Below are 23,912 nucleotides of genomic sequence, written 5' to 3'. Positions count from 1 at the left end.
TTATGCACAGATCTAAGCAGTGGGGTGCTCCCACGTCTAAAACAGGGCGTAGTAAAACCACCCGCTATAGTAAACTTGTACAATGACTTATCCTCAACTCTCCCAAGCCTTTCTCAAGTACTTGCCCCTTTAGGAGGAAAACTCGCCCTGTATGCAAAAAAACTGGGAATACATTACCCAAGACAAATGGGTTTTAAACATTGTTTCCCTAGGATACAGATTCCACTCGCTCCCAACCCTAAGTGGTTGGCCAGACCTTCCCCCAAACCAGTGGGCGGAGGCCCAAAAGCAAGTACTTTCTCTCCTCGGCATTAAGGCTATTCAACCTGTCCCAGCAGAACAAAGACTTTTATTCAAGACTGCTCCTGGTTCCCAGAAAAGAAAACTCCTGGCAATCCTATCTTGGATTTATCTATTCTCAGTACCTTTCTGGTGGTTCCAAAATTCAAAATGCTAACTCTCCCAACAGCTGCTTCCTATGCTAGCCAAGGATGCCTGGCTGGCAACCCTAGACTTAAAAGAAGCTTACCTGCACATCCCCATAAGGGAATCTTGCAGGAAATACCTTTGCTTCAGGGCAGGCTCTATGCACTATCAGATGTTCTTCGTGTTTCACTGTTGCAGTCATTACATTTGGGTAATCTGCTGGCAGGTTGCCCTCAGTCGGCCTGATTAACAAAGTCTTGGGTCCTGCGTCGGTTGCTGTTGCTTCTTCCATGACGTCAGGTCATCAGGGGTATAAAACATGCAGCCGATGCCATTACATTAGTCTTTCTTGCCGTTCGGTGCCCGAAGCAGTTTGCAAGTGCCGGTCGGCCGACTCCTGAAATTTTCGTTTGAGTTTCAGAACCGAAGTCTTCAACTTAAAAGCTAAGTATCCCATTGGGGAAACTTTTTCTTGCTCCTTACCAATGTCAGTAAAAGTTATTAATTGCATTACTTGTGGAAAGCAAATACCTCATAAAGATTTTCATTTGTACTGTATTCCTTGCCTAGGCCCTGACCACAACGTACCTTGCTGTCGGTTTTGTGCTTTATTTACTCAGCGCACTATCTGTTGTCGGTACATTTTTGCCTCTAAATATTTTGGTTCTCTGTTTAATTATCCAGAAATGACATCTTAGCCATCCGACTACCGGGATTCCGAAAATACGCAAAGAAAAAGGCAGAGACAGTCCGTCGAGGTCCAAAACTGCCGACGATGCTTCGCCTGAGCTAGTCGCCGGTGCTCAGTGAGGCGCTTTTGCAACCCCTGATACCCGCTACTTCTGACTCGCAGGCCTCTACTGGGACCCATTCGGAGTCCAATATGTCGCAAGATGCTTCACCTGTGGAACCCGCAGATGTCTGTACCTTGGATGGGTCCAGAGCCGCTGTGCAGGCACCGCCTTCTGAGGGTGTATTCAGGCCTACAGACTTGCATATTAAACTGACTCCACCTTCTGTACTAAGGCCTGAATCTTGATCTATGTCTAAAAAACTGATGCCTAGGCCACATGTTCAGGCCCCTATGCCTAAAAAACAAATGATCAAAATGGCTGAAGATCTTATTACTTTAATCAGGGGTAGTCACCCCCCCCCCCCCTCTTCTAAGAGGCCTAGGGCTGAGCTTGACTGTGAATCTTCAGATCAGGACTCTGTTTCTTTTGATTCTTCTAATGACCTGGATTTGTCCATACCTACTTATGAGGATTCTGATGCAGAGGATTCCATTCCCTCTGCTTCCCCCCTGAGGACTTTTCTTTTGGGGAAACTTTACATACCTTAAGGGAGCATTTCCACTGGGAAAGTCAGGAATTTTCTGATTCAAAAAAGAGGCTTAAGGATTTCCTTCTTCTACCTCAGCATAGGCCTTTGGGCTATAATTCCTGTACTAGACATTGTTGATGTGTTTTCAGAATCCAGTATGGCCCCTGATTCCCTGCCTCCAGCTCCTAGTAAACCTGACCGATATTACAGGGTTCCTGAGTCCTACAAGTTCCTTTTCAAAAATCCTGTTGTGGATCGAGAAACCATATCTCAGGGGCCCAAGGGCATTAAGGCCTCTACTGCTAAAAATCCTACCCCTTCTGATAGAGACTCCAGGGCGCTGGATAGATGGGGTAAAAAGGTTTATACTTTTGCAACCTTGGCAATCAGGGTTTTAAACTGCCAATTTCATATGTTAAAATATCAACAGCATATTATTGGACTGCTTAAACAGAAGATGATTATTTCTGACTGTGTGGAAAATGGAAAATAAAGATTTACAGGATTTATTGCATTCTGCTGAACAAGTTGGAAAACATACTTTGCAATGTGGTTTTGATTCTTTAGAGGCCTCTTGCAGGGCTGCTGTTACTGCGTCTGCACTTAGAAGGCATGCTTGGCTTAAGGAGCAATCTCTGCCGTATCATGAAATTGTTGGATGCTCCTTTAAATCAGGACCGCCTGTTTGGCAAGAAGTCTGAAGAAGTTCTAAAAAAGATGGAAGATAAAGCTAAATCTATGCAAACTGTAAAAGATTTGTTACAAGTGCAACCTCCAAGATTTAATAGGCATTGGCCTACTAAGAATTGGTCCTTCCCAGCTCCTTCCAGATCTCCTCAAGCCAAACCCAGACACAGTAAAAGCACCAGGTTTCAGTCCCAGGGGGACTCTCAGAACTAAGCAATGGGGGCCTCCACTTCCAAATATGAAAATAACAAGACACCCCCTATAGTAAACAGTCTCAATGACTTTCCTTTAAAATTACCAAGCACTTTACTTTTAGCCACCCCTTTGGGGGAGGGAGGATTGCTCTTCATGCAAAAAACTGGGAACTCATAACCCAGGGCAAATGGGTTTTAAATGTGTCCCAGGGATACAGATTTCATTTCCACACATTGCCAACACAAGCGGGTGGCCAGACCTGCCCTCAAATCAGTAGGCAGAGGCTCAAAAACAAGTACTTTCCCTCTTAAACATGGGGGGGGGGGCTATTCAGCCAGTACCAAAAGAGGAAAAGGGACACTGTTTCTATTCCAGGCTTTTCCTGGTACCCAGAAGAGACAAATCATGGCGTCCAATTCTGGACCGGTCTACTCTAAACACCTTTCTGGATATTCCAAAATTCAAGATGCTGACTCTTCACCAGTTACTTCATATGCTAGGCAAAGATGCCTGGTTGGCAACTCTAGATTTAAAAGAAGCTTACCTGCATATCCCAATCAGGGAAACTTGCAGAAGATACCTACGCTTCAAAGCAGGCTACTTCCATTATCAGTTCTCTGCACTGCCCTTTGGCTTGTCTACTGTGCCCAGGGTATTTACAAAGTGCCTGGCTCCAGTAATTGCATTTTGCAGGCAAAGAAATATTCAGATATATCCATACCTTGACTATTGTCTAATTCGGGCAGAAAACCAGGCCATACTTCTAAGTCATCTGGTGTTTGTAAAAAGGGTTCTAACTTCTCTGGGGTACACCATAAACGAAAAGAAATCACAACTGGTACTCTCTCAACAGATTACATTCCTGGGTGCAAGCTTGAATACAACTGCCCAGATGGTTTTTCTCATGCCAGAAAAGCAAATTCCTTTGGTAACTTACTTCAAACAAGTGGCCCCAAAAGCCTGCTATCTGCAAGCCTTGGGGTTCATGGCCTCTTGCATTCTTTTAATTCCATATGCAAGACTGCATATGAGTAAACTTCAGTGTTACTTACATTGTCATAGCCTGGAATCAATGATTCATATCATACCTTGCCCACGCCTGGAGTTCCTATGGTGGGCAGAGGCCTGCCACCAAAACAAGGGACTGCCATTCACACTAGCCCCTGCCGCCCAAATCCTAACTACAGACGCATCAGACTACACATGGGGGGCTCACCTGGCAGGAAGTGCATTCAGGGCAAATGGAACCCAAATCAAATGCACCTACATATCAGTCAAAAAGAAATGTTAGCTGTACAGAATACTCCCGACAGCCTTCAAGGACTACATTCTTCCAGGACAACTAATGGTAAAGACTGACAACACCACGGTTATGTGGTACATAAACAAGCAGAGGGGGTATACATTCCTACCCCCTCTGCAGACTAGCCACGGCATTGTGGAACACAGCCTTGAGCTACCAAGTACACCTACAAGCTCAATTCCTGCCAGGAAAATTGAATACACTGGCAGACGGACTAAGCAGAAATCTCATGGAACCACACGGAAACTGGAAACACGGACTTTCAACATGTTGACAAGCAAATGGGGGAGCCCAGACGTAGATCTATTTGTCTCCCCCCAGAACTACCAGGTGGACAAATTTTGCACAAGGCCCCCCCCCCAAAAAACTCTTGGAAAGTGGATTCTCGGCCCTTCAGCTGGAAAAAACTATCAGTCTAAGCCTTTCCCCCTTTGCCTCTGCCCTCCAAAGTTCTGCTAAAAGTCGAACAGGGCACACCAAGAATGACTTGATTGCTCCAGACTGGCCACGCCAACACTGGTACCCACACCTGCACAGTGTCACAAATATCTCCTTGGCACCTGCCTCAGACACCTTCCTTGCTGTCTCAGCAGGAGAACGAAATTCTGCACCCTCAGCTCCCAACATTGAACCTTGCAGCTTGGCTAATCATTTAAATTCACCTTTAGCATCCCTCAGCAAACCTGCGATAGATGTCATCTTGGTGGAGAGAAGACCTAGTACTAGAAAATCTTATGCTGACAAATGGAAAAGATTCTGTGCCTGGAACCAATCTTTAGGGATGAGCACAGCAGCACCCAATTTACCTCAGATTTTGCAGTACTTAACTGAGATGCTTCACAAGGGCCTTTCTTTTTCCTCTATTAAAATCCATGCTTCAGCTATTTCAGCTCACTGTAACACAGAACCTCCCCTCTTTTCTCATCCCCTGCTCAAGCAGTATCTCAGAGGGGCAAAGAACTTGAGACCACCCAGGAGAGCTCCTACCCCTGCCTGGGACCTTAGCTTTGTTTTGGAGAAGCTCACTCTACCTCCTTTCGAGCCAGCTGCTACTGCAGACTTAAAATTTCTTTCTTGGAAAACAGCCTTCCTTTTAGCAATCACTTCAGCTAGAAGGATATCTGAATTACAGGCCATTATGGCAGTGGAGCCTTTCATCCTCTTTCATGCGGACAGGGTATCTGAGGACCAATCCGGGACCTCTCCTTCCTCGGGAGGTGATCACCCTTTACCAAAGACCCCTATTTATTCTCCTCCATTGCCTTTGAAGCCCCTTGATATAGCAGTCTTCCCTCACTATGGTTCCTTTTATGGACCTCACTAAGGAGCTGCAGTTGCCTTTGTGGCAAGAGAGTCTTGTCACGGCTCAGGATGTCAGCTGTGGCGTACGTACTTTGGCATTTCTCAGCCATCCAGGGACTCCGAGTTGGCAGGCTGAGCCGCTTAGATAATTTTGACCCCTGCCCTGGGCCCCCCATCCCTCTTCAGGTGGAAGGCTCTGACGTCATTTGGCGATCCTGTGCTATCACTCTCCCCGCCCTCCTGGAACGCAATGTACACAAGCCACTCCTAGCAGACACCGGGCGCAAGGGCCTCAGGGCATACTCCCACAGGAGACCCCTTTTAAGCTCTGTTCCCCAGCTTCTCCCTCTTTGGAAGATCATCAAAAGAGCTCATTCAAGAGGAAGCACGTGGACTCCCCAGAGGAGTCCCTTACTGAAGACACAGACTTTGATGATGGGGAAAGGTCTCCTCTATCACCCTCTGAGGTGTATCCTTTGGTGATATCCTTGAAATCTTTAAACAGAGAGGTGATTGGCAGCCCTCTAACCCGATCTCAGAAGAGTCTGTGTTCCTGCAGGTCTTTCATGCCTGGCCCCCTACCTCCTGGGATATTCCACCTGCCGATGAAGTTGTCAGGCTCGTCGTGCAGTGTCGTGGAAGGCTCCTGACACCATTGAGGCCATTCCCCAGAGGCCAGATAAATTTGTCCCCTCCTGTTAGTGATCCCCATTGGTCCAAAGGTCTTCCTGTAGATGCTTTGGTGGTGGCGGCCACAACTAAAAAAGGACCTGGCGGAAGAAGAAAGTCAGACTGCCATCCGTCCAACAGAGAGTCCCGGGCTCTGGACAGAATAGGGAAGCGTACTTTTGCATCACTGACCTTTGCAGTCAGGTCCCTGAACTATGTGGCACATTTTACCAGGCTTCAAAGAGACTTAATTTCTGAGCTGTCTGAAACTTTGGCTGGAGCTGGGTCTGATGAGGTCCATGACAAAATGGCCTCTCAGCTAGCCACCATTGAATCGATATCTAACTCCTCCATGCGCCTGATATCTCAACCATTAGAAGGAGCAGGTAGAGATGCGGGTTCAGGCATTGTTCTGATACATGCCTGGATGCGCTTGTGTAATTTCGTGGAACCCTTCAAGGCTTCCTTTCTCAACGCTCCCATCGAAGCCTCGTCATTGTTCGGACCCAAGGTTATAAAAGCACACTGGCCAGATGTGAACAGGACGGTAAGACCTTTTCTGCTGTGGGTGTCTGTTATTCTTCCCCTCAGCTGGCTTTCTCCAGAAACCAGAAGAGTGGGAAGATATGGCACAAAAAGACTCTAGGTTCTTTCCGTGACATACAGGCCGAGTTCTCCCCTAGAGACAGAGGGGCAAACTCTCAGGGAAGGTGGTGCCCCTTTCGGGGCAGAGGGGATCTGCGTAACCAGGGTTCCAGGGATTCCTTCCCTGCCCAATCCTACCAGCGCTCCTGAAGAGCGGTCCAACTGCTTTCCTCGAAGTGGTTGGGGGTAGTTTCTCTTTGTACCCTTCTGCCTGGCTAACCATTACCACAGATTCTTAGGTACAAAGCATAGTAACCAGAGGTTATCATATCCCCTTTGACCTTTGTCCCGCTCCCCTAACAAGCTTACCCAACGTTCCACCCAGTCAAAGGGAAGAAGCAGCGTAAGAGATTTCAAAGCTGCTAAGAAAGAGTCATCCAAATAGTCCCTCCAGACCAGATAGGATCCGGATTCTACTCAAGACTATTTTTGGTGCCACAGAAAACCGGGGACTGGAGACCAATTTTGGATCTCAGTGTATTGAACAAGTTTGTAAAAGTACAGAAATTCCAGATGGTCGCAATACAGTCTATCCTTCCGCTTTTGGAAAAAGACAATTGGATGTGCTCGATAGATCTTCAAGATGCGTACTACCACATAAAAGTGAACAGTCCAAGAAGATTCCTCCGCTTCCATGCGGGAGCCAGTCATTACCAGTTCAGATTACTGCCCTTCATACTCTCTACAGCCCCCATAGTGTTCACAAAGTGCATGGCAGTCGTCACAGCTCACTTGTGACTACAAGGATTCCAGGTGTTTCCATACTTAGACTTCTGGCTCATCTCCGCCCCCACCAGACATCTATTGGAAAAAGCCCTGGCATACTCTCTCCTCACTGCAGAAAGGCTAGGCATAACCATAAACTAGCATAAATCCAATCTCACCCCATCTCAGTCCACAGAATTTATAGGGGTCATCTTGAATACAAAGAATTGCAGAGCATCCATTCCAGAGCCCAGAATTCTAAGGATAAAGCAGCAACTGATTCCAATCCTTACAAGGGAGAAATCGGCAGCTCATTCTGTTTTCCAGTTATTCCATGGCAGCCTCCATTACGATTGTCCCCCTGGCCAGGTTTCACATGAGGCTTCTACAATGGCTGCTGCTCACCCAGTGGTATCCCTTTCAGTACCCTCTTTCAGCCAAGATTCGGGTAACTCACAGGTGCAAACAAGATCTAAATTGGTGCAGGGCGCACAATCTGTCACAATGGTCTCGCTTCTTCTCCCCCCAACATCCCAAGGCTACAGTGACCACGGACGCCTCCCTGATGGGGTGGAGGGGGCTGTTTCAGGGACAGACAGTCCAAGGTACTTGGTCCGAAATGGAGGCCCATCTGCATATAAATGTTCTAGAGCTGAGGGTGGTGCTTCTGGCATTGCAAGCATTCCATCCCCTGCTGCGATACAATCAGACAACATGGCGGTGGTCTGGTAGATCAACAAACAAGGTGGAACCAAATCTTACCCACTCCGTCGAGAGGCCATAAGAATATGGCAATGGGCAATGGCTACCAACCCCTTTCTTCTAGCAACGTACATTCCCGGGAGTTCCAACGTGATAGCAGACAGACTCGGCAGGTGTATTCTACAACCTCATGAGTGGTCCCTGAATCCCTTGATAGCGGCAGAGATTTTTAACCGCTGTGGTCTTCCTTGCTGTGAACAACTACAAATGCAGCAATTATTTCGCCCTGATTCCCCCTCCGGAACAGTCACCCAGGGACGCTCTAGTCCACGATGGGCCCTCTGGTCTGCTTTATGCATTTTCACCTCTCCCCCTCATTCCCCAGTTTCTGAAGAAATCCCGCCGGTTGAAGAGCAAAGTAATCCTCATAGCACCATATTGGCCTCATCAGATTTGGTTTCCCTTCCTTTGGCCTCACCTGCTAGATCAACCGTGGATTCTCCATCCAACCCCGGGGTTGATCTCCCATCCGCAGAATCTGATTCAACCCAACTTTGAACAGCCTGAAGCTCACAGCTTGGCTCCTCCAATTCCTTTGATTGCCAGGCAGAATGATCCTTCTTTGCCAGTACGTGACATTCTTATTGCATCTCATAAGTCCTCCACCAGAATTACATATCTCAGCAAGTGGAAAAGGTTTACTTTTTGGCTGAAAGAAAAACAAGTAGATCCTTTTTCAGCACCAGTGTCGATGGTATTGGAATATCTGTCTACTCTGTATCTGCCTCTACCATTAGAGTTCATTTGGCTGCAACATCTAATTTTCATGATGGTGTCCAAGAGACTTTTCATGTCACACAAATTATGCAAGACTTTCATAAAAGGAGTGAATCATCTAAGACCCCACTTTTAGAGAACCTACTCAACCATGCGACCTGTCATTAGTCCTACAAGCTTTGACAATGCCACCTTTCGAACCAGCTTCTTCTTGCGACATCAAATATTTGTCATGGAAAACCTTGCTTTTGGTTGCCATTACTTCTGCCAGACGTATCTCTGAGCTTCAAGCCTTATGCATCGAGACCATATTTGATTTTTCATAGAGGTAATGTCATTGAGAACTAATCCTTCCTTTCTGCCAAAAGTGATCTCTGAAATGTCCATTAATCAAACCATTGAATTGCCAGTTTTCTTCCCCAATCATTCTAGCAGAGGAGAGTATTGCCTACATACCCTAGATATTCACAGGCAAATTTGCTTCTACTTGAACAAGACTAAGGCTTCTCGTAAATCAGACCAGTTATGTTTGGCCTGTTCTGGACCTAGATTAGCATGTGCTGTTGCTAAGGTCACATTGGCTAAATGGTTACAAGACTGTGTAACTTTCATTTATAGAAAACGTAATATTCCATTACCTACTACCATAAAGGCTCATTCTACAAGGTCGGTGGCAACTTCTGCCTTCCATGCCAAGAGCCTCTTTACATGACATTTGTGCAGCTGCAGCTTGGGCTACTCCTCATACCTTTGTCAGTCATTACAAATTGGATTTGGCTCCAGGGGAAGAGCATCTTTTGGTTCTATGGTGCTCCAGAATGTCCTTCCATGAGAGCCTCCCAGGAATAAAGGTAATTGGGGACTCTGTCCCACATGTAAGGACTGAACGAGGATTAACAATATCGGATAAAGAAGTTATGTCTTACCATAACGTTCCATCTGCATTGTTGATCCTCGTTCAGTCATTACGGCCCTCCCTCCTTCACCCTCCTGTGGCTTCTAGTGGATCTCACCATCCGGTTCTGTTAGATCATTTGACCAGCGGTAGCCTCTACCTTCTTTTGACTTGCAAACTCAATCTGAGGTAACAGGGAGAGGGGAATTCTGGGTAAGAGTTTTAGCTCGAGAGTTTGTAGCTGACACAAGCTTGGAAGATGGCCGGCTTGGTTCCGAGGTTGGAACAGATACCCACATGTAATGACTGAATGAGGATCAACAGTACAGATGGAACGTTATGGTAAGACACAACTTCTTTTTCCTATCATTCCGTGTCTAAGGGCAGAGTTCCTTTGGTGGGCAGAGGCCTGCAACCACAAGGGACTCTTTCACTCTACCCCCTGCCGCCCATACCGTAACAAGAGACGCATCAGAATATGCATGGGGGGGCTCACATGGCAGGGCAATGCATTCAGGGCAAATGGAACCCAAAGCAGATGACCTGCATATCAATCAAAAAGAAATGTTAGCTGTACAGAATGCTGTGACAGCCTTCAAAGGCCTTATTCTTTCAGGACAACTATTGGTAAAGACCGACAACACCACAGTTATGTGGTACATAAGCAGGGGGGAACACATTCCTACCCACTCTGCAGACTAGCCATGGCTCAGTGGAACATGGCCTTGAGCAACCAAGTGCACCTACAAGCTTAATTCCTGCCAGGCAAACTAAATTCACTGGCAGACGACTTGAGCAGAAATCTCATGGACCCACACGGATGGAAACTGGAAACCAAAATATTCAAGCTTTTGGGAAACAGAAACCGGAGGTGGACCCGTTTGCTTCCCCTCAGAACTATCAAGTGAACAAATACTGCACAGAACTCCCCACAGCCAAGCTTGGAAGGTTGATGCCCTGTTCTTTTCCAGGGAAACCTCTGTCTGTGCCTTTCCCCCTCTGCCTCTCCTCTCAAATGTTCTACTAAAGATCAAACAAGACAAGACATTGACAATCCTGATTACACCAGACTGACCACGCCAGCACTAGTATCCTCTTTTATGCAGTCTGACAGTGCTACAACCATGGCACCTGCCTCAGACCCCTTCCCTGCTGTCATTCTGCACCCTCAGCTTCAGACCCTGAACCTTGCAGCCTGGCTAATCTCCTGAACTCACCTCTAGCAACCCTCATTAATCAGGTGCTGTATGTCATTCTTGAGACAAGGAGGCCTTAGTACTAGAAAATCCTATTTAGAAAAGTGGAAAAGATGCTGTTCCTGGAGCCAGTCTCAAGGGATGGCCACAACTGTGCCCAGCTTACCTCGTATACTAGATTACTTAACAGAAGTGCTCCACAAGGGCCTGTCCTTCTCTTCAATTAAGATTCATCCCTCTGCCATCCCAGCTCATTATAATACTGAGCCACCCCTCTTCTCTCATCCTCTGGTAAAACAGTTCCTTAGAGGGGCCAAAAATTTAAGACCCCCCCAGGAGAGCTCCCACTCCAGCCTGGGCCCTTAACTTTGTATTGGAAAAACTTAGACTTTCCCCCTTTGAACCGGCTGCTACAGCAGAGTTGAAATTCCTCTCATGGAAAACAGCTTTACTTCTATCCATCACTTCAGCAAGAAGAGTGTCTGAACTGCAGGCCCTTATGGCAGTGGGAACCCTTCATTATCTTCCATGCGGACAGGGTTTCCCCTCAAGACTAACCCATCTTTTATGCCCAAGGTGGTTTCTAGTGTGGCTTTAAACCAGTCCATTCATTTGCCTACTTTTTTCCCTAATCCTCAAAGGGGAAATGATACTGCATTCTCTAGACATGCACAGACAGCTTAGATTCTATTTGGACAAGACTAAGCCTCTCAGAAAATCTGACCAGCTGCTAGTCAACTTTTCTGCAGGGGCAGACGAGAAGGCCATTTCAAAGCAAGCCATATCTAAATGGATAGCACACTGCATCCGTTTCTGCTACAAGCGCCATGAAAAACCTACCCCACAGGGGATAAGAACACATTCCATTAGGGCTACATATACCTCCACTGCATTTCTCAGAGGAGTCCCTACCCACGACATCCTGGAAGCTGCAACCCAGAGCTCGGTACACACTTTCACCAAGCATTGCCACTTGCCTATCTTTTCTAAGAGCTGGATTTGCCACAACAGTCTTACAAGGGCCTGATTGCCAGGCCTAATGCTTCTTAATGTACCTCCACCCTTCCTTAGCTTTGGGAATCAACCCAAATGTAATGACTGCAACAGTGAAACACTAAGAACATAGTACAGTTGTGTACACTTACCATAAATGTAGATGTTCGAGTGTATTCACTGTTGCAGTCCTGGTTACCCTCCTTCCAGTCCCCTGATTGTCTTTGCTTTCAACTATCATTTTTGGTTTGGCATATCTTGTACTATGTGTGTTTGCTTTTTGCTGGGGGTGTTCCACACCATATAATTGCTTCATATTTTGGGGGACCTGACATCTGGGGCAAGAAAAACTGATGTAATGGCGTCTGCTGCATGTTTTATACCCCAGATGTCATGGAAGAAGCGACAGCATCCGACGCAGAAATCTCAAGACACTGGTATTCAGGCCGGCTGAGGGCTACCTGCAGGCAGATGACCCAAATGTGATGACTGCAACAGTGAATACACTCTGACATCTACATTTATGTTAAGTGTACACAACTGTACTTTTCTCATAGGCATGAGACTCTAGTTTTGCTGTAATACTTGTTTGTTTCATCAAGTTGGCTATTATGTCTGTTTTTTAACTTGAATGTAAATATTATGTCTGTACTTAACTTGCTTGGAATTTTTCTCTGCTACTTTTGTTTATACATTGCATGTTTTTCCTATTACGGAGCTTTTCTCCCCAGGACTCCACTGAAAATGGACATTTGTCCAGTGGACTATCCCGGTTAACAAATGTAAAATAGCCTTGCAAAGGCAGTCTGTATGGTAAGTATGTAAGGAAACGAGTAGATAGATGGTACATTGGAGTTATAGACTGCACAAATATTGATGTAAATTTTTTGAGCTACTATCTGGTGCCTAGTCCATATTTAGATGCAGCAGTTTTGAGACACAAGTTTGTTTGTGTCTTTCGGCTTTTCCCGGTTAGGGGTCGACACAGCGGAACTCCGGTCTGCTAATGATTGGTAGTTTGATTTTTACGTGCCGAGTTACCAGCCCTGACGCACAACCTTCAACGAAGGTACGCCCATTCACGCATGTCTCCATGCAGAAGACGCTCTAGCTGAGAATCAAACCGGACAGCGTCTTGGTGTGAGGCGACAACGCTACGTGAATATTAATGAGCATCTTCAGTTTATATAACTGGTTTCCTCTGTGATACTTTTCTAGTCTCATCTGATGCTATTAAGGGTCCATGTGAAAATAAGGCACTGTATGTGACTTGGGGATCCCATGCATATGCATCACACCTCCTTCATCTTCTGGTGCTGAACAGTGAGTTGAAGTTACACTGAGGAGTGGTAATGTCTTCATAATGGAATCATCTCTCAGCGTGATTCCTGTTATCTATGTTTGCCCTTTGCTGTACTGAAAGCCAGAGCCATTGTTATTCATCTGGCTTCCCAAGTTATGCACTTGTAGATGTTAAGATAACTAAAAGGTGTCTTATCTACATGATTGGTGTTGCTTCTAACTTTGTAGACTTTCTTATAATTTTGTCTTTAGGCAGTGTTTGTGCCGTAGGCAGTTGGTACATTAGCTGGCTTGCCTGTACTTTGATGTTGCAGTGCAGCTATTTAACACCCAAAGTTTCACCTTTGCACCCTTTTCTTTTTTTCTGAAGCCCTAGCCAATCCCTGTGGTACATACGAGTTGTTTATGTATAATCCTATGTGCTGGCATCACATTTGTTTCTTTGATGTTCCATGGCTAAATGGCCTTTCAAGCTTGATCCCAGCTGTAAGACGTATATTCATGTGTTTGTAGAATTGCAGCAGTCACAGGTACATAAAAAATAACTGTAGTATGAAACATATTGTTGGAGGTAGTCTGGTTTATCTAGCTTCTTGAGGAAATGTGTGAAATTTCAAGTATCAGTGAATAGTGAAACTTGTACTGGCAGCTTGCAATGAATAACAATATTGAGAGTGAGCAAGAACAGTATGCACACTGTTCACAAAAGAGAGAGTAGGCAGTGCAAAGCATAAAGGAAATAATATTTTAAGTTGAATTACAAAAAAAAAAAAACACCAATCAATATTTGCAGACAGTAGCAGTAGTACCTGCAAAAATATAAGGAGACATCAGTGGTATGCGTTAGGGATAACAAGGCAGAAGACTAAAATTCTGTGTAAGGAAGTACGAATATCCTTTCCCAGCAGGGCGGGAAATGTGATACTCTTGCTAGCAGGAGGTTGGAATATGGGAGAAGTAACAGAAGGAAGTGAAGCTGATGAAAGTTAAATGCCTAAAAAAAGACGGTTATCTGCTGTAAACTGCTTTTTCATATTGAGTTATTTTTTCTGTCTTTCTGTGCATTTTTGATTTTTTTGAGATTTCTGTGCTGTAGTCTGTTTGCATAGTCTGTTTGCAGTTAAAAGCATTCTCTAGAGTCTGCTTGCTCCTTGATCTGTTTAAAACGTTCATTTAGTGGCTGCAGCTAGGAACTGTAATAGTTTCCTACCTACCCTCCCTAGTGTTGTGGTGTTCTTTTACTTGGTGGCTTTGCAGTTGACCGCCCATACTGTACATTTGATCTGCGACACTCCTCCTAGTCTAGTGTCATTGGTTCATTCAGTCTAATAGAGAACATTTGTGAAGGCCAACCCACTCAGATTTTTAAACTTGAATTAACGTCTGTTCCAGCTTTCTCTTTTTCCACTGTACTGGAAAAAAAAATTCTAAGCTTGCTTCCCCCCTTTTCTGTAAAGTGTAGTCCAGATACAGATTTGCTGTATCCAGGACTGTTTGTAAGCCCCTGAGCGCCCCCCCCCCCCCCACACTTAACTAGGGTTAAACTATTCCTGGCGCCATAAAGTCTGTTCTTCAAATTTTCCCTTGCAACTAGCCAGCTTTTTAGTTGTAACACTCAAATCTGTTTCTTTGAGTTCAGTACTTGTTCAGAACTCGTAAGCACTAAATAAGCTACAAATTACTACAGCACTCAACTTTCCTCACTTGTCTAGAGGAAAACAGTTTTTAGTAATAAGCACCTATCCAGGCATGTCTTATGGTCAGCTCCTGGTGTTTTCTCCTGTCTACCTGATGAATCTGGGCATCTTAGGGCAATGCAGCAATTGCCTCCTGTACACAGACAACCCTCCCCTCCTACCACCCAACACTACGACCTGTGAGAGATGTACTTATATAGCCAAACTGGAAGCAAAGCTCTCTTCACCGAAGACTGGACCAGACAGTCAAGATTAGGTAAACAGTTACACCGCACCACACTCATCACATAGTCCCTCAAAATCTACACCACCAAAACACACACAGAAGCACAAAACACATGCCTACATTCGTGGAGGCTCTCAATAAAAATCTGCCCAAACAATCGAGACCTCCAAAGCAGAAATGCAAGCAACCTCCACCCCCCAACACAACCCAAATGACAGAGCCCACATACTCAGTGTGCCACTCAGCTACATCCCATAAGGCAATAATGTACCCAACACTCTAGTCATAGGTGACTCTATAGTTGGCCACACTGATGTTCCACTCACCAGGCTAAACAAGGAGAAAGTTACTGTCAGCTGCCTGTCTGGTGCCAGGATCCGCCACATAACGCACACACTCAGGTCACTCCACAACAAGTACAAATATGACACTGTCATTGTCCATGTTGGTGTGAATGACCTGAGACCTCCCTGGACTACATGGAGAGACATGGAGGAACTCTCCGATCTTGTAGCCCAGGCAGGTATGACCCTAGACCCGAGTAGCATCCTGCCATCACCCAGAATGATACCACAGTTTGTGTCTTTCGGCTTTTCCCGGTTAGGGGTTGCCACAGTGGAACTCCGGTCTGCTAATGATTGGTAGTTGATTTTTACGTGCCGAGTTACCAGCCCTGACGCACCACCTTCAACAAAGGTACGCCCATTCACGCATGTCTCCACGCAGATGACACTCTAGCTGAGAATCGTACCGGACAGCGTCTTACTGTGAGGCGACTGATTGACTTAAACAATTGGCTAAGCTTCTGGTGTCATTCTAAGGGAATCCAGTATCTGTCTGCCTGGGATGACATGATCGACAGACCACAATGCTTTGCCAGAGATGGCCTGCACCTGTCGCCCTTGGGATTCCGGGTACTGGCAAAGGCTCTTGCTACCCCTATAGTGCCTATTTTAGGCAAGGTACAAATGACAAATTCACCTAACAGGTACAAGCAAGCAAAATCTGAGGGTAGTGGTTCTCTGCTAGAAGTCTAAACCTCATAATGCACTCACTCGAGGCACTCCTTAAAATGGAGAACATCGACATCTGTGCAGTGACAGAGACCTGGTTCAAAGCTCCAGAGAGCACCCCTGCATTACCAGGCTATAATTCATACCACACCTTTCGGCCACCTAACCCCCTGGACCGAAGCACTAAAGGTGGAGGTGTATCCATTTTAAGGATATCCACACCTCCAAGCTAGTTGTTCGGCATAATGCATCCGAGATTATCAAAGTTCAACTAACTCTGGGCAAGACCGCAATGTCCCCACCATGCCCCAGGATTCCCACTCCTCTTTTCTTCAGACACTGCAAAATGTTAGGGTACAACCCAACACCCTAATAATGGGTGATTTCAACTACCCCACATTTAACTGGGAAAACTACTCTGTACCAACTCTTTTGCTCAACGTTTTCTGGAATTCATCAATTCCAACGCCTTGGATCAACTTATCCACACCCCTACCAGGGGCAGCAATGTCCTAGACCTGGTCATCACCAACATGGGCGACCGGTGTTCCACACCAGAGGTCAATTCCTCATTGGTCAGATCCGACACAAGCTAATCACCCTAGACATCCACATCCCTCTTCCACCCTCCATTAGGAAAACAACCGTAAAAAATTTCTCCAAAGCCAACTTCACGCTTCTTAAGACAGAAGTGGCAGACTTCACGACACCCATGCAGATCGACAATAGAGGTACGACTCCTGAATCCTACACAAATGCACTTTAAGCACTTACATGAGTGCATGGATCGTGCTATCCATAACAGAACCAAGATGCTGTCTTCCAAAAAAAGGAAGCCAATCTGGTGGTCTTCTGCCATAAACAAACTCTACAACAGAAGAAAGAAACTGTTGCAAGAAAGAGTAAAATCCCATGATTGGAGGAACTCCCTGGTCAGCCTCAGTAAGAAGCTGAGATCCTTCATAAAATCCTCCAAAGCTAGTTATGAAAACAAAATCACCACTGATTCTAAAGACAACCACAAAGCCTTCTATAGCTATGTCAAGAATCTCCGTGACAACACTCAGTTCTGCTCTGAGTTACAGCACAATGACAGTAAATATACAGAACCAACTGATATTGCCAACATCCTGACAGGTTCACTGCTAACTTTATCCCCTCTCACCCCTCTATAGGGCCCATCTCTATACCGGAAGAATGCAAAGTTCCTGTAATCACGGCTGCACAGGTAAAAACCGCACTCTCCAAAGCCAAGAACAGAGCATCCATGGGACCTGACAACATCCCAGGCTGCCTCCTACACGAACTACAGAATGAATTGGCACCCCACCTAAGTACCATAGTCATAGCCTCACCTCAGGCTTTGTGCCCATTGAATGGCACACCATGACGGTTATCCCACTCAACAAAGGGGGGAGCCATGATAGACCCCGGGAACTACCGCCCCATTAGCCTGACAAGCTTGGTCTGCAAGGCCATGGAACGTATCATCATGGAACTTAGAAATAGACATTGGAGATCTCCAAACTCTGGACCCCACACAGTTCGGGTTTGTAAAAGGCAGATCATGTCTCCTAAACCTGATAGACTTCTTTGAAGCAGTCACTAGAGCCATAGATCAGGGTAAGGTGGTTCACACAGCCTATCTAGATCTCGCCAAGGTGTTCAACACCATCCCCCACTCTGGAATTTATAGATAAACTCACTAAACTAGGAATAAATCCCTATGTCACAAGATGGGTTGCCAACTGTTTTACTGACAGAACCCACACTGTGAAAGTAGCAGACTCCAAATCAGATTTTAGAGCAGTGACAAGTGGAATACCACGGGGTTCAGTCCTGGGTCCCCTCCTGTTTGATATCTACTTCTCTGAAATACAGGCTAACACAGAAGGTCTTTGGCTAACGAAGTTCGCAGATGACTGCAAACTAGGAGCCATAATCAAAACTCCTAACAATGTGGACATCCTACAAAAGGGCCTCACTGAAGACAGATGCCTGGTGTCAAAGCCATGGTCTCAAACTCGATGCCAAAATGTACATGGTCATCCCCTTTGGTAAAAACTCTGTACCCATGAACTACCACATAGGCGGTAGTCTACTTAACACCGAAAGTGTGATGAGACCTTGGGACACAGGTGGACAGTAGTCTCTCCTTTGATAATCACATCGCCACAGTGGTCAGGAAATCCTATGTGGCACACTTCATCACAAAAGGTTTCTCATCCAGAAAAAGAGGTCATTGTTCCCCTGTACTCATCACTCATTAGACCCATTATAGAGTACAACGCCCCGTTTGGTATGTACCTCACAAGACATCTACAACAACTGGAAAGGCCGCAGAAATACCTCACAAAGAGGATTACTGGCATCAGATGCCCTACGCAGACTGTCTCAAAAAACTCAAGCTTTACTCAAGTCGCATATCGCCTACTCAGAGGCGATCTCTGCCTAACATACAAAGCTATGTCAAACCCAGAGCTGTTGGACATGCTCCACTTAAAGAAATCCCAATCCCTCCGAGCTACACACTCTAGGGACCTAAACCTTGTCACCACAATAAACAGAACATGCTGGGAGGGATAGATTCCTGTCTGAGACTTCCCATACTCTGGAACAGACTACCTATATATGTCAAAAGAGCTCCTCATTAGCACTCTTCAAGAAAAATGTTGATGATTGGATGGGTAATAGGAAATACAACCCGGGGATCACTTCTGTGGCTGTGCTTGACAGGGGCACAGGAAAATTATTTTCTTGGGTGACGAATGCCAGGGTACCTTTTTGGCTAGGCTTGTATAGGCCTTAGGGCCAATAGCCTAGTACCTACCTATGAGTAGAGTATTTGCAGACAGTGCCCAATCTGTCAGTGGCCGAGATGAATTGCAATCTGTGTATGTTACAGGCATGTTAAGAGGAATACTTCAACACCTTTATATCAAGGATTGCTAAAAGCAGTTTTGTAGCATGAGTTACTATAAAAGTGCTATTCAGATGATAGGAGTATGGAGGGAGATGAGGGAACACTTTTAATGACACACCAGGCAGACTGCAAGCAAATCTGTTTATGTATTGTCATGCAAAGCTGAATAAATAGCTGATCCTTGCAGAGCGCGAAATGTGATACTCTTGCTAGCAGGAGATTGGAATATGGGAGGAGTAATTTAGAAGGAACTGAAGCGGATGAAAGTTAAATGCCTAAAAAAGGCTGTTATCTCACCAAAAAGCTACTAGTTCTGGAAGCTTTTTTCAGTGTGTGAAACATCAGCAGCAAACACATTTGTAAGGGGCACTGCATGACAGTGAATTATACTTTTACTGAGGCCTTTGAAAAATATTAATTCTTCTCTGTTCTTCCATTCTAAGTGAATGGAACTGAAATGTGACAGTCCAGCTATGGGCACTGTAATCTCAAGACACAGTGGACTTGTAGAGTATTATGAGGAGGATTTTTCTTTAGAACAAAACTAACTCATCAGGATGTCTGCCCCCAGGAGGGCAGTCAGGGGTACAAACAGAATAAAATGAATAGTGACTACTTCTGTCTGATACATACAGGTTTGCAATGATCCAAACTTTAGGAAAAGTTAAAGAATATATCTTTTAATTATTTACTCGTAGTGGTCCTTTAAACAGTTTTGAGTTAAGCTGTGAATGTTTTTTGAATCCTATTCTAGGAGCTGTTAACCGGATTAAAGAAATAATTACAAATGGTGTCGTAAAAGCTGCCACAGGTTCAAGTCCCACATTTAATGGAGCCACAGTAACAGTGTACCATCAGCCAGCACCAGTTACCCAGCCCACACCATCAGGACCTAAACCCTTTCAGTCGGGGGTATGTTTTCTCAGTATTTTTATTTTTGAAAACGTGTTTTCAGTAATAAAATTAGTCATTGCTGTGAAGTAGAAGTGTGTGGGAATCCATGGATGTTTATTACAAGGACTGCTGCTATATTTTCCATTGTGTTTGGGATTTTTCCACAGGCAGCCATTTGACCACTGAGCCAAACTTACGTTGCAGTAGAGGGCTGCCCTTCCCATGCTGCAGATGTTTGTAGAAAAGTGTAATGAGGTGACACTTCACTGCCATCTTAAATACTTTTTGCTGCGCAGAGCAGATGTCTTGACTGAAATCACTGTTGCAGTTTTCCTAATTAATGGGTTATCCAGCTGGTATACAAAAGCTTTACCTTTCCAGGATCATATGTCCTGGGGTGTGACCTCCTCTCATAAGCGTAGGGATATATAGGAGGTCATATGAGCATAATTCCTGTATTTCACCAGCAGCCTAAGTGCAAGTCACGTATCCATCAGACTGACGGTCATTTGGTATTTGTTACCATTGCTTCAAGTAAATAGAAAAGTGTCCTATTAGAGAAACTTCCTTTAACTTTCTAAAGTGTTTTGCCGTAGCCTTGGCCAGTATCAGATGTCAGCTGTGAGGGGCAAGTTGCAGTAGACATATCCTGTACAAAGACTTGCATACCCAGTGTCTATTCTGCTTAGGAACAAAGTACTACCACCAGGCATGTTTAATTTGCTAATCTTCTGCATCCAATACATTGCAATCCTGTTTGTTCTCTTTCAGGAGACCCATCATCTGAAAGAGAACCAAGATGCTCTCCTCCAAAAAAAGGAAGCCAATCTGGTAGTCCCCAGCCATCAGACCCTACAACAGAAGCAAGAAATTGTTGCAGAAAAAAATGAAGTCACAAGACTGGAAAACCTCCCTTAAGTCTCAAGAAAAAGCTAAGATCTCGTATAAAATCCTCTAAAGCCAGCTGTGAAGGCAGAATTGTGGTCTACACCAAAAACTACTGCAAAGCTTTCTATAGCTGTATCAAAAACCTCCAAGTCTGTACCCAGATTTGTTCCGAGTTATTGCACAATGGCACCTCCTATACTGAATCAACAGATATAGCCAGCATACTGGCCACCAGATTCAGTGCCAACTCCCCCCCCCCCTCTCCCCAGGGCCCTATCACAATACCAGAAGGAGGCCTGGTACCCACCATTTCTGCGGCCTAGGTAAAAGCTGCATTGTCCAAAGCCAAGAACACAGAGTCCATGGGACCTGATAATATCCCTGGCTGCCTCCTGCATGAGCTCCATAATGAACTGGCACCCCATCTGCGTGCTCTGTCCAGTTACAGCCTAATCTCAGGCTATGTCTCTAACTAATGGCGCACTGCTACAGTTATCTCGCTCCATAAAGGAGGAGCAACTGCAGACCCTGGGAACTATCATCCCTTTAGCCTGACGAGTCTGTTATGCAAAGCTATGGAGCAGATCATCATGTACCTGCTTAAAATATATAGGCAATCTCCAAACTCTTGACCCCACACAATTTGGCTTTGTCAGGGGAGATCCTGCCTGCTGAACCTGGTTTACTTTTTCGAGGCAGTCACCAAGGCTGTTGATCAGGGTAAGCAAGTGCATGCAGCCTACCTCGACCTGGCCAAGGCCTTTGATACCATTTCCCACTCTGATATCATTGATAAACTCACCAAACTAGGAATCAATCCTTTCATCACTAGGTGGGTTGCAAACTGGCTCATAGATGGGACCTACAGAGTGAAAGTTGTGGATTCCAAGTTGGACGGTTGACTAGTTACGAGTGGAGTCCCATAGGGCTCGGTCCTGGGCCCTTTCCTATTTGGCATCTACTTCTCAGAAGTCCAGGCCAGCACAGAAGGACTCTGGCTGACCAAGTTTGCTGGTGACTGCAAGCTAGGAGTCATTATCAACTCCACAAATGATACAGACATCCTACAAAAGGGCCTCTCTGAGAACAGTGACTGGTGTCGGAACCATGGCCTGAAGCTTATTGCCAAAAATGCATCATCCCCTTTGGAAAAAACTCTGTTCCGACTACCACGTTGATGGGAGCACACTTAAAGGGCCGTAAGAGATCTGGGCACCCAGGTCGACAGCCACCTCAGCTTAGACCAGCACATTGCCCCTGTGGTCTTAAAGTCCTTCTGTGTGGCACATCTTATAACCAAAGGTTTCACACCCAGGAAGAAAGAGGTCATCATTCCTCTCATTAGACCAGTCATCGAATATAACGCCCCATTTGGCATGTACCTGTCCAGACACCTACAACAGCTGGAGAGGCAAGAAAAGTACCTCACAAAAAGGATCCTAGGCCTTAAACATATGTCCTACATGGACAGACTCAAGAAACTTCAGCAGTTCTAAGTCTCTTATCGTCTACTTAGAGGACATCTCTGCTTGATTTACAAAGCCATGTCTGACCCAGCCCTACTTGAAATGCTACAGCTAAAGAAATCCCAATCCCCCGCGAGATAACAACCTCATTACCACAATTAACAGAAAGTGCTGGAGGGACAGATTCATCACCCAAACACTTGTCCATACTCTGGAAAAAGCTTCCCATTCATGTCAGGCAGAACACCTCACTGACCCTCTTCAAGAGAAATCTTGACTAGTGGATGGGTATCAGAAAGTTCACTCCAGTTGCCCTGCTGGGTAGGGGCACTGTGGAATAACAACGGGTGGCACGGTGCCTAGGCAATTTTTTTGGGCTAGGCTTGTAAAGGCTCCAGAGCCATTAGCCTAGTACACACTTATGAACCTATGAAATGTTTGGCCGACTCAAAGATGGTGGATTTCCGCTTCCCCAGGCACACCTCTCCCACTTAAGAAAAGACTTTAAAAGACCTAGGCCAGGGAGTTGTTCAGCTTTCTTTTTCTAGTGTACCTGATGAGGTTTCAGAACCTGCGGTACATCTAATTCCATCTCTGATACCTTATACGAAGACACCTCTGGAGGATGGTATTGAGTCAGAGGGTCTTAAGATTGAGGAATCCACAAAGAAAGGTGAACTACGAATTATCTGTGTCCAAAAGATATTCCTCGGGTACTAGTTAGGGAAGACATCCCAGGTAAATTTGTGGAGGTATGTTAGGGGATCTGAACCACTGTGATATCACATTACTACTGTAAAGGTAAATTCTTACAAAACTGCTTTTGAGATCTGCTCATGGGGTACAGTACTTGGAGATCTCCAGTGGGTGTGGTATGCATTTACTTTTGGATTATTTAGTCCTTATGGTTGCTTTTTACATTGCATTATGATTGTCCAATTAGAACTGTGGAGTGGGGATTGTCCTGATGCTGAATTCTCTGGGAGAAGTTATAAATGTGTCTTTGGCTTAGAAATTCCACTGGAGTATTTTCTTTCATTCTTTTCTGCCATTGGCATAAAGGATCAGATTATAAGATGTGTGCTTTTACAGTTGTAAAACTCTTGCATAGTGCTCATATTCCTTTGCACCTTCTTGGAGCACTAAAAACTTTAGCTTTGGGAAGGTGGCCGTGGGTCCTGAATATGAAGGAGAAGCATCTTAAATGCACGCAGTTGGAGTCTAAGTACCCAAAAAACATGGGTAAGATTTTGGAGGTGAAAGCCTGTGCAGGTAGAGAATATGGACAATTTTGTGAATCCATCACTCCTGTAAAAGGCTGGGGGTGTCTTCCATAGAAATACAAATATGTAGAAACTCAGCATTGCCTGCATCTATTAGTGTCTCTTCAGAGTCTGTGGATGGGGCTGCTGGTGTCAATCTCTCCAGGTTTCTCATGATTTTAGTGCTACATCACAGCCATTCACTTGACTTTCTTGGCGCCCACAGCTGACATAGTGCTTCACTGTACATGAAGCTCACTCTTTTGAAGGTTTCATATATTTTTGTGCATGAGTCTATCTGCAGTATTTTACATGTATAAAAAGTATTTAAGCACAAGTCTTGCACATTTGTAAATAGTTCTGAGGAAGTTCTTTATAACAATTAAAGGACGAAAGCGCTAAACTACAGTTCGGGCTGTGATT

The 23,912-nt window shown here is 45.2% G+C and overlaps 1 protein-coding gene across 1 annotated transcript in view; it reads left to right on the top strand.

The window, feature by feature from the left end:
* The window catches only part of KHDC4 (KH domain containing 4, pre-mRNA splicing factor), a gene marked incomplete in the record, with an annotated part of 2,214,276 nt that overhangs the window by 925,335 nt on the left and 1,265,029 nt on the right, over window positions 1-23,912 (top strand). Inside the window, 1 exon segment of the mRNA XM_044080154.1 lies at window positions 19,734-19,891. Within this exon segment, the coding sequence (XP_043936089.1) occupies window positions 19,734-19,891 (158 nt within the window).

Source organism: Protopterus annectens, chromosome 8.part0 (assembly GCF_019279795.1).
Source record: "Protopterus annectens isolate FY-2018-M chromosome 8.part0, PAN1.0, whole genome shotgun sequence".
Taxonomy (NCBI): domain Eukaryota; kingdom Metazoa; phylum Chordata; order Ceratodontiformes; family Protopteridae; genus Protopterus; species Protopterus annectens.
The sequence above is the reverse complement of the archived record's forward strand: the minus strand, read 5'-3'. Positions and strand labels throughout refer to the sequence as shown.